General features: G+C 35.0%; 1 protein-coding gene across 2 annotated transcripts; it reads left to right on the top strand.

Annotated features, from left to right (window-relative positions):
• The first annotated feature begins 3,864 nt into the window (after positions 1 to 3,864).
• On the top strand, positions 3,865 to 9,218 carry LOC105125551 (E3 ubiquitin-protein ligase RFWD3-like). Of its 2 annotated transcripts, none has more exons than XM_011026065.1 (14): positions 3,865 to 4,315; positions 4,686 to 4,761; positions 4,846 to 4,935; positions 5,027 to 5,071; positions 5,199 to 5,279; positions 5,900 to 5,993; positions 6,672 to 6,730; positions 7,105 to 7,215; positions 7,325 to 7,461; positions 7,550 to 7,589; positions 7,668 to 7,730; positions 8,027 to 8,217; positions 8,290 to 8,787; positions 8,889 to 9,218. In XM_011026065.1, exons 1-14 carry the CDS (start codon positions 3,900 to 3,902, stop codon positions 8,890 to 8,892), a joined length of 1,905 nt encoding a protein of 634 aa, XP_011024367.1. In that variant the 5' UTR covers positions 3,865 to 3,899; the 3' UTR covers positions 8,893 to 9,218. The 2 variants fall into 2 exon arrangements, with proteins under 2 accessions (XP_011024367.1, XP_011024368.1); XM_011026066.1 differs by having other exon boundaries at positions 5,900 to 5,981.
• Positions 9,219 to 11,929: the final 2,711 nt, after the last annotated feature.

Below are 11,929 nucleotides of genomic sequence, written 5' to 3' on the forward strand. Positions count from 1 at the left end.
TTCTTGTGTTTAAAATTTCTTCTTGTAAATTTTATCTAATTTATGCAATTTCTCCCCATCTGATTTTTGCCAGTTAATTACTCGCACAATAATGTATCCATAGCTAGTTTCTTTTAAAAATAATAATTATTTTTTCATTTAAATTTATTTTTTATTTCATGTCTACAAAATAATTAAACTTATAAATAAAAAATAGGGTTGAATTATATGTAAAAAATAAATTATTATAATATTAAATTATACTTTTCTGAGTTAGAGATATTAAATATGATTGAACATTCCCTTCGTAATAAAATTAAGTTTAAATGGATAAACCAGAAAAAATAAAATAAGATCAAATAAGAGATTAAAAATATTTTTCATTAACAAAACAATTGAAATTCATGGTTTAAAATATGTTTTAACTTTCATTGTTATAAAAAAAGTTCTTTAAATAAACAAGAATCGCATTAGAGATGTTAACTAATTAATGAACATGGATAGGTTAGAGGGAAAAAACTAATTAGAGCTAGCGTATATCTTTAACTTGTAACTCTTTGACTAATGATTAGTTATATAATTAAATAAATATTTATGTATTTTTCATGTGAGATATTTGTTTTGGGCAGTTGATTTTATGCTTGGTAGCTAGAAGCATTCACGATTTGTTTTAGGTATGGGTACAAACTATGGAAATTTATAAAATAAAAACTGTGATGCTACGAGGGGTATTTTGAGAATTACATTTTTTTTGGATTGAATTTAATTAGCAAATAGTATTATTATTTTTTATTTCTTATTCTTCAGGATTTCATGATGCAGTGTATTTTGGTCACATTCTACAGCAAATTTAAAACAATGCAAAAATCAAAAGAAATCAAAGGGGTAAGAGAGCCCGAAAAACAACGTTAAATTATTTTCATGGAATTGTTTATGCTGCTGGTTTTAAACTGGGGCTTCCCGACAATGATATTTTTCGTTGTATTGGAGATGCTTTCTAGGTGTTTGATGATTTGTCTGGACGTAAAAAATACCATGTCTTTCACATACAACAACACCAAAAGAGAGTTAACTTGTGTTTTCAACGGAGAATGAAGCTAGCAGAATTGCAAGCAGCCTCTAATTTTCACAATTTAGAAATTTAAATGAATTCTTTCCCAGCATGAACTGCGGGGTGATCTGTGAAGATCGGGGAGGAAGCACTGTGGAGATGATGATATTTAATTGTTTTAATTATTGCAAGATGATGTCATTCACTGTTTCACATAGCGTTTCATTATTATTTTCGGACATAAAAGATATATAGAAATTGTATCTTTATTTTGAAAAAAAATACATTTTATTTTTAAAATTATTTAGAGATAGATTTATTTTATAATTTTAATTAAATTTATTTTTATTCTTTATATATATATATATATATATCTTCTATTATGTTACACTAATAAAATATCATTTATTTGATTAATTACATTCACGTAAGCACTGGAAATTAATACTGAAGACAAGAATTAATAATAAGTTATACAAAATTCAATTTATATTAACTTTCTTGCTTAGATAAACAAAGAATTGCATGTAAAATAAATGAATCAAAGACTGTTATCCACTGCTTTTAGTTCAGGCATAGTTGCAAAGGCCAAGAACACATAAGTTCCCATTGCCGCAGCTATTGTTGCAAGCCCCGCAATGTCTCCTATTGAACGATGGATTCACACACTTTCCATTACAGCATATCTCATTATACCTGCACTTCTTCCCACATAAGCCGCAATTTAGACGATCGGCTAACACATTAACACACTTCTTCTTGCAGCAATGAGGTCCTGGGCTTCCCTTGGCGTGACAAATCCTAGGGAACTTATTACAAGTTAGTCCTCGATTTTTCGGTTTCTTGTGATGAGCAAGAAAGCGGCTAACACCTCTATTTTGGCGAGGAGAAAAGCTTTCTATCACTTCGTTGTCAATATTATAGTGAACTTGATCTTCCTCGAGTGGAAATGAAGCAATGTCGAGGACAAGAGATGTGATGATGATAAGAACAAAGAAAATGTGCAGGAACTTCATCTTGAGAGAGGAGACCAGGAGATGTTGATTGGGTTAGCGTTCGAATGGAAGAACAACACTCGGATGAGGGATCGAGAAGGATGATATGAGAGGCGGGATTTATAAGGGAGAGGCTTTGAATTCGGCATGTTTCATGTTACTTCGTAAGTGGAGCGGTCCAAATCCAACCCTATTAAACAATGAAAAGGTAGAAACCCTTTATTCCATTAAGGCATGGTCTTCTTCCTGTTCATATATATATATATATATATATATATAGAGAGAGAGAGAGAGAGAGAGAGAGAGTACAATAGTTAGGCAAAGCATGGTTCTCGTTCCTGAATTCACACGTATAGTAGTAGTAAACAAGGAATGCTTTGTTTAATTAATATAATGAGCCTTTATTACACGGTTTAAGTAGTCAACAGTATAAAATATATTGTCAAAAATTAAGAGCACGAGTCAATTCCTGATAAAAAATAAATAAAGAAATAAAGCGCAGATTAATTAATGCTCGTTTTAAGAAATCAGAAAACGTGAGCAAAATCTCTATTAAAAATATCATGGAGAAGAAGCAGAGATTGTTAGTTTGCAAAATGTGTAAAACCACGTACCTGCCTAAATGAACAAATAAATAAACAAATAAATTACTGGTACAGCATCAAAATCCCGATTTGTGAAAAAAATAATATATGGGAGCTGAGCTGTAGGAGTGCACGAACAGAATATCTTTTGGACCAGATATATTATCTTGGGCCGATGAGCTGTAAATTCTGGATCTGGGCCTCGTGAGATGTGAACTCTCTTTGCTGTGGAAAAATAAAAGAAGTCCAAGGAATTCGGAAGCCCATTATGATACCAGAACCCAGTCCATATAAGTCAGGACAAACCCACTAAGAGCTATCCGATATCCACGTGGCCTATGACAATTTGATTTAGGAATGGCGATTATTACAGTTATGTTCTGTTCGTGCACTGCTACAGTGTGTGTATTAATTTATTTTTATGTTTAATTATAACTAATACGTGGATATCATGAATAGAATATATATTTTTAATTCTTATTCAATAAATAATAAACATAATAGAGATATAATAGAAACTAAAATCATAAATATTCATTAACATTCCTAATTTTATAAGAAATTTTATTCTCAAGCTAACAAAATATCGGAGTGTGCAATTATCAGTTATGTTTTTTCTCCTTTTTTCCCCCTGTTCTTGTTAATCTTAGCATAACAAAGTCTGTGATAAATTTGGGGCGTCTCCTTAATTGAATCCACAATCTCAATTGGATCCCTAATCTACAAAAGATTTCACAATTTGACCCTTCCACCATCAAATGTGCCTGAGCCTCTTCTCAATTTGGTGCCCAGCCTGTAGGCAAATTTAGGCATATTGGTCGAGGGAAGGATCGAATTAAGGTGAAAGATTGGGGACCAGATTACACAAAACACAGGTTCGGGATCAAATTAGAAAAAACTTATAGATTGGATACTAATTTGAGGTCATCCCTAATGAATTATTTATTTATTTTCATGGCTTGCAAGTCACAACATGACAAAGGCACCGGAATCCCACGACCTTTTCTTTTTCCTTAACAAAGTCGAACGGGATGAAAACTACTGTACCCTTCAGCCTCATACAGGTCACCTCACTTGTCAAAATCTAAACAAGCACCGTCAAATCTTAAGAACTTATGATGATCCAACGGTAAATAAATTCTCAGAAACCCGACTCAAGTTTGACCAATGGACAAACCCAGAGTCAAAGTTAAGTCAGGTAACTCGAGTCATATATAAGAAGAGCCTCTCTCCAATAAATATGTAAGAAAAAAAAACCAACCAAGCTCTGTCTCTCTTTCTTGTCTAGCCATGGCTGACAACGGCCATGGCAACAGTTACTTATCTTTTGGTTCAACAACCAGACAAGAAAACATCGGTACAATGCTAGCGTCTTTACGTATCGAAATTCGACCACAAGAACAAGGTGGAAGAGATGTTCCATTTATGTTTCGTTCTTCCAGATCATCAACCACTTATGGTGATGGTGATAGTGATCAGAGTACTCCGATGGTGATTGACAGTGAATCTGTAGAAGGAGGAGAAAGAGGAAGCAATGAAAGAAGAATAGAAGAGAGAGATGGGTTTTCTTTTACAAGGAAAGAGAATGAGGCTTCTGTTGAAGAAGCAAAGAGAAGAGAAGATATAGTGAAGGAATATGATTTGGATGGATTGAATTGTGCTATTTGTATGGAGCCTTGGAGATCTGAAGGTGATCATCAAGTCAGGTTAGAAAAAGCAACTGATCATGATTTTACAAAGGTTGTTCTTTAAGCCTTCAAAATCTGTGGAGATCCCCCCCCCCCCAAAAATGCACAAAGTAATCAGTGACCATGTTCTTGAATTTATGATTAATGATTGTCAACTGAAGATGATTAATGATTAATTTCTGGGTTTTCTTGGAATGTGAACTTTGTTTCAAATATGTGGTACATGAAGCAATTAAACTGCAGATAATTGTGATGAATGCTAAATTATGTTGTTATCTTGAAAAATGAGTTCATATTTCTACTTTTTCACCTTTATTTCATAGTTTATTTTGATTGCTGCTTAATGTATTTTGCCCAGTCATCTAACTTGAATGATTAAATGCGGCAGCTGCCTTCCTTGTGGACATTTGTACGGTTTTTCTTGCATTTGTAAATGGCTTCAACGACCGGTGCCTACTACGAAAGTATACTCCTGTCATCTACTGAAAAGTTTATGGAAGCTGTCATTTATCTCTTTCTTGATCCATTGGTGTGTTTCTTCTTCGTAGTGTCCTCAATGCAATGCAAAGTGCAAATTCAAGGATATTAGAAAGCTATATACAACACCAGTGGTAGTTATTGATGAAGGGCTACAAAAGGTTGTACTCGGGCATTGTCTTTTGGTATTGACATTTTTTTCTGTGTAAATATGTAGAAATATAAACTAAATAAAGATTTATCTTTCTGCAGAAAGTTGAATCACTTGAGAATGAAATTGGCTCCCTTAAGACAGAGGTAAGATAATTAATGACGATGGTTATGATATACAAAATACTCTATTTTGTTTTTGGATGTTTGTTCTAGTTTGTCTGTTACAAGAACAACAACTGATATTCTATAATTTCCCCACTTTTATATGCAGAAATCTGATTTGCTTGATATACAAGATAACTTGCTCGAAATACAAGATAATTTGCTCAAGTTATTACGCAAACTCAAGGAAGTATGATCTACTTTGATGGCATACTGCTTAATCTTTTTAATTAGAATTTCAGAAATTGTACAGATATTTCTAAAGAATATGGGGTAGTCAGATAGTCGATAAAGAGTCAGTTACGGTTATGGGCCTCTAGTCATTGAGAAAATCTTGTTGTCTTCCAATTGAAATCTTTAACTGTGATTTTTAATTCCTGGATCTGATTCTCGTGGCTTAAGTCCTGAATGCTCCAAGATCTTAAAAATCAGTTCCTTTTTATGATATGAAAAGTAATAACGCCGTGTTATCTCTTTCCTATCTTAATTTCCTGGGTGCATCACACTGTTGTTTTCTGTTGGAAGTTAACTTTCCCTAAAAATATTAAATATATAAACAATAGTTTTCAATGACAAATGTTAAAGATGTCATCTTAAATTCCTACTTATTATGGTATTGAGTTTCTTAATGATCTACTTTCTTTTAAAACTATCAATAACTTTCTCCTAGCAGCCATGCTCTCTTGATGCATCAAACTTTTTCTGATTCGAGCATGCTGTATCCTTACATAGTAGCTTGTCTTAGTTTCTTATAAGGCTTTTCTCATTCTCTCTTTTTCTGTCCTAACGGGCTTGATTTTGGTTTTCCAGAAACCAGCTTGTACAGAGAACACATCATTTGAGCAGATGGGAAGTAAACCTCATCAATTCTTTAATCCAAAAGAAGCTCAGGGTGCACAATCTGGAAATCTCTCTGCATGATTAACTTAATGAATATGATTGCAGTTCATATATTTTTCATTTTCATCTCTGTTGGCTTCCTTGTTCAATCAAACTAAGATTTCATATCTTTTTGTGCAGTTCATCTTTATATTGAGTGTTTTGATTGACTAATCCATTGCCTGATAACCACATTCATATGGAAGTTTGTTGCTAAGTAATAGGAGACATGGCTGAGTTATGTAGTTAAAATTGCATGACAATTCAAAAATATACAATAGGAGTTGTGAAAATGCAGATGTACAACCAGTAAGAGATTTACTAGTAAAATGTGGATTTAAAAAACTTAAAACGTGGATTACAAGTAGTAAAGATTCATTTTTCAGTCTAATTGTATGATTTCTCCCAAGCATTTTACAAACATTGTGAATTTTAGCTTCCAAAGCAGGTACACATATATATTACCTTCTTGATATCTGGTTTTTACCATCTTTAGTTGTAGAAGGTTTCCAAAGCATTGTGAATTGAATCATTCATGTGAAATAATGCAACCTTCCTATTCCTTGATATTTACAAACAAATCGTATGTGTGTTTTACTGATCTGGAAGAAATCTGCTATTCTTCAATGAATCTGATATTCTAGTGTGTGACAACATGACAGAATTAGAGGTTGATTTTAATTGCTGTTATTCGATAATGCAGGATTTTCCTGCGGCTCATATTCTTCCAAACAACTCCTCCATTGCAACTTTAAATTACAGGTCTGTTTTTTCTGTTGTTCTTTCCTTATTTTTCTTAAACACGATGGGTTCTTGTTTCAACTATTCTGGAGTTAAATTTTTTCATGTGAGTGTTAGACTGTTAGTGTGAAAGGCTAATTAAGAGTTTGTAATGCAACGGTGATCGTGTGTTCCTAGATAATGTTTGAACATTATATATGACAAAAAAGAATTGGAATGTTATCTGATAGACTTTTACAATATCAGCCCATCAAGTTTTCCCCCATTTTGCTGAATATGTTCACTTAATATGTTCTTTTCTCCCATACATGGTTGTGGGCTTTTAAATCCCATGGTTTCTCTTAGTGTTGTGTTTCAAGTTGTTTCTTTTGTTGAATAGTTGTTAACCTTGACAGCATGAGTTGGCCATAGAAGGTGGAAGGCTGTTTGCCATGGACTTCTCTTATCAAAATCTGATTCTCACTCGAAGAATTGCTGGGATGGGTGGGATGCATATGCTCAACAAGGTAAACTTCTTGGTTGATCAGGGAGAACAGACCTGAGTTTAGTAACATTCACACACATCTGATTTATACTGTTTGAAGCTTGATGGGTTTAAGATTTATTTTTCTACAGGTTAACTTGATTAATCCTCGTGAAAATGAAGATATACAGCTTCCTCCTAGCACCAAAGCTGTCAAGGATATACAAATTTCTCCTTGTGGTAGACTCACCCTTTTGGCTTCACTTGGGAAGAAATTATCAATACTTAGGTGAATCATTGTGCCCTTTTGTTCAGTGAGTTCATTTTTTGGACTTCTTTATTGCAACTAATTGAACTCGGGTTCTTTTTTGTTTTAGCATGGAAAGCAACAATATTGTCGTGACCTATAATCTAAGGGTTTGGCTTCCTTGACTATTTAAATTTTCCCAATTTAACCTTTCTGGGTATTCCTAACCCTACAAGTTGTGTTTCCAGGTCCCAGCTTGGTCATGTTCATGGGATCTAAACAGCCCTCATTATGTGTATGCTGGCTTACAGGTTTGATCCCTAATTGTGTATAGCATTCCATATATTTTAGTGATGTAATTCACAGTATTCAAAAGATTACCATGTTCTTAGTTTTATTGCTTGATATTATTGAGAGAGTGAAAAGTTAGATGGCACCATGCCCCTCCACTTCTAAAATTTTGTTAGGATTCCCGCCTTGAATCATCAGATGAAGCCCTTCTCTTCTCTCTGTTTTCTCTTCCACTTGCTAGACGTCCATCAGATATTTGAGGTATTTGACGTTCTACAACTGCTTCAATGTTATCATTTTTTATTTTATTTTGCAGAATGGCATGCTTTTAGTATTTGACATGCGCGGGACCCTGAATCCTCTGCAGTCCATGGTTGGACCAGTGCCTGGGCCAATTCACACTATGTACCCCCTTACACAAAACCTTGTTCTTGGTTCCAATTCTCAGAAACTGCTTACAGCTTCCTCTTTGGGACTATGCGTCTGGAACACTGATACTGGAAAAAGGTAGTCAACTTGAACTTCATTTTCATAAATAATTTGGATGGCCAGTCCTGACTTGCCTTACTTTTGCTGAAGGCCATTTCTGGTTCCTGGATTTGAAAATCAAGGGATGTGCACTTCACTTGCTTATGGTCCATTAAGCGATGACATTGTTGCTTCATATCATCCCAAATCCAAGAAATCAAATGCTACGGTTAATTCCCAATGTATAGATCCAGATTTATCCCCTTTTCCAGGATCAGCCACACTGTGTTCTCAACTTCTTGTCAAGAGAATATCTGATAGCCATTATCGTAACTTGGGATCTACATCTGCCTATTTAAGCAATGGTCACATGGCAAGGACTGCGATTATAAACATGCAGAATTGCTTCCCCTTGTTTGCCTATGGAGATGAAGCAACCCGAGGATTGAGGCTGAAGGAATTACCAAGTTTCAATGTGACCCAGAATCTTAAACCACATCATCACCCCATCCTTGATGTGAAGTATGCGCATAACCAGGACACAGGTATACTTGGCTCTGTGAGCGAAGACAAACTGCAACTTTTTTCCGCGGACCTGTTGCAAAAGAGGTATTTTTATCTGATGGTAACCCATACTACTGTAACTTTGTTATCTGATGAGCATAGTTCACGGACTCTGTTTATCTTATGCTACCTTTTTCAATGATCAGGTAGAGACTTTTGGAGCACTTTCAAGGTCACTGTTTACAATTTTCTCGATGAGTCACAAGATACAAGAGTAGTGAATCTAAGTATATTCAAGCATATGCGATGTTCATGTAAATAGATAGCCAGTTAGATTGTACATGATGTGTATATTATAGTAGAAGGGATACATACATCTTAGAAAAAAATTTGGTGGGAGAGATTAGCAGAATTAGAACAAGTGCACATTGCAATTGTGCTTGAATGTATCCTGGGATTCAAGCAAGTGGCTTTCGGTTTTGTTTTGTGACTTGACTCCTTGTTTGGTATTTCAGGTGTTTCAAGCATATTTATAAAACTCGGTCCAATGTGACCATTGATTTAATTTTTAAACGGGATTTGTTAAAAAAATTAAAATGATGTTATTTCATTTAAAAAATTAAAAATATTTTTTGGGTTGATTTTTATCCCGAGAGTTGACTCAATTAATTCACAATTCAAGTTTTGGATTGAATTTTATAACTATGATTCAAAGCTCATTTGCTTCTCTCCTTGTGATTTTCTTCTTTTGTTTTTTTAAATGAATCTGGTATGGGATTTAACATGAAAAAACTATGCATTTCCATCTCACGGAGATGTTTTAAAAATGGAAGGAGAGATGATAGACAAATTTATCAACTGTATTCTTCTTCTTCTTTTTTATTTTTCCCTTGAAGCACACGACTCTCTCTTTCTTATTCTTACATTAATTTAAATTAGTACATGCGTAAATACTTCACTGAAATTCACTTGTTAAATGAGATGGTGCATTTAGGGAAGTTAATTAATTTATGAACTCAGTGATGGAGATGATAAAAATTTACCTTGTCATTGCATATCTAGGTCCTTATTGTTTTATAATATGACTTTGACGTTAGGGGCTGACAAATTCTTCTTCTTTTCCCGTTACAATATGGTTCTTTTGACATTATGACGTGCTTTTGCAACTATTTATTGTCCGATGAAATTCAATCACCAGATTGAATGTGCCATGTTTTATCATGTTTAATAGCCTCTGGCCCTTAATGAACAGAATCTCCCAATACACTTGGGCGTTTTAAATGGAAGATCATTCTCTAGAATCTCCTTTTAGGGAGAGTGCCATTGGTGTCATTTTCTTAATATAGGGTAGTCCCAAGTCATTTGATTTCTTATCCAAGTAATTTCTTTAATTTTTATTTCTCATTCATTTTCATTCATGAAATACCAGTCAACTAAAGGGATGCGTTCATCAAAGTTCTGTCTACACTTATTGCTGGAGACACTCCTTCCTCGTTCATCAACTAAAGGCCTTTCGATGCTACCGTTAGCCACTGTGCTCCAATCGTCATGGGTGATCAAATCGAGCTCCCCTGTGAGGATGACATTGACTACAGCCAATTCTCAATTTTCTTCTCTATAAACGAGGCAATACAACCAGGCTACATGGTTAATCAGCTCAGGCAATTAACGAAGGACAGATGGATTAAAAAGGCAGTTAAATCTTCCCATCACTTTAAACCCCCCCCCCCCCCAATGTTATGGAAGCAGGTAAAGCACAAGCTTCCATGGATTCAACTTGCTGTACATAGAAAGAGGCGAATGAAAGTTCCAGACTGGTGGCGACGAAGAAGATGGTTCCGGAGCTTTCTTACACAACACTGTACATTCACAATATTTTTTTCATCGCGCACATTGATAACCCTTCACGGGAATAATCTGAGGCAGTTGCAATCACCACCTGTCATCTGCCATTATACAGAATCACGATATGTTCACTTTGACTAATCAGCATCATATCAAAGAAGGTCCCTTTTGAAGATGAAGACGGGCAGCAATGCATCGTTGCCTGTGTGATATTCTTTTATTCAGTCCCAACAGTTCAAATGTGAGTTCTGATTGTGGAATGACCCACCGCTATAGGCATCCAGAATTTAGCAGGCAACCGTTTTTGATCTGTTGTACTTGTTCTTCTTGATGTTTGTAATTTATTTAATGGAAGAAATGAAACCTTCCATTCACGAGAAGTTATCTGGCAGAAATTTGTGTTTCTTTCTTTTCAAGTTTCATTTTATTTTAATTCAATAGTTTTTTTCATAGCTTTGCGATGTCAGGCTGCGTATTACTTTTGCAGTGAGCAGTGAAGTGATGGAGAATTGCTTCCTGTTGTTTGTCTGTAGAACCTGGAACCGCATCATCACCTGATCGATGACGCTAAGCATCTTCTAACGAGGGCACAGGAATATTTAGAATCTCACGGGCCTTGAAGTTAACAACCATGTAAGCTTTCAGTGATCATCATATGAGCAACCAAGGACTCAAACCTGAAATCATAGAGGGAACAAACCCCTTGATCCCAAATCCTTATCACTTGGACACCATCTAGATGGTTCAGATATGTATTGTTTATAAAACAAGATGTTGCTTATTGTCACGTACCGAAGAGGTGTTCAGGACAGAGCAGACAAAACTTGTACCTTTTCTGCAAAATTCGATGCTAGATATGTATTGTTTTTTTTAGATTAATGTAGGTGTTCGGGCCAGCTTACGCGCATCACAACTAATCCTACAGGCTCTAAAGTTAAAAACCATGGAAGCCTCCAGTAGCCATCGTCTGAGCAACCAAGAACTCGAACCTGAGATCACAAAGGAAACAAATCCCTTGATCTCAAATCTTTACCACTTGACCACCACCTAGATGGTTCAGATATGTATTGTTCATGAAACAAGATGTTGCTTATTGTAACGTACCGAAGAGGTGTTCAGGACAGAGCAGGGGAAGAAAATGCGTGCATGATCTGGAAGCGTCAAAGCATTTTAAGTTGCATAAGATGATGAAATTTGGAAACCAAAAGGCTCTGGTCCTCCCATGAGTATCAGATATTCTCCTGGTAAACTACCCAAATGTAATTTTTTCAAGGATTTTAATCTTTTGTAAAGTGTAATTTAAGGAATTTTCAAGGAAAATCGGAAAAAAAAAGGAAAATATTTTCAAATCGTCGAATTTTGACGGGTCAAAAATGAGGGGAGTTTTGAGGAGGCAAAAATT

This window comes from Populus euphratica, unplaced genomic scaffold (assembly GCF_000495115.2).
Source record: "Populus euphratica unplaced genomic scaffold, PopEup_1.0 scaffold22.1, whole genome shotgun sequence".
Lineage (NCBI taxonomy): Eukaryota > Viridiplantae > Streptophyta > Magnoliopsida > Malpighiales > Salicaceae > Populus > Populus euphratica.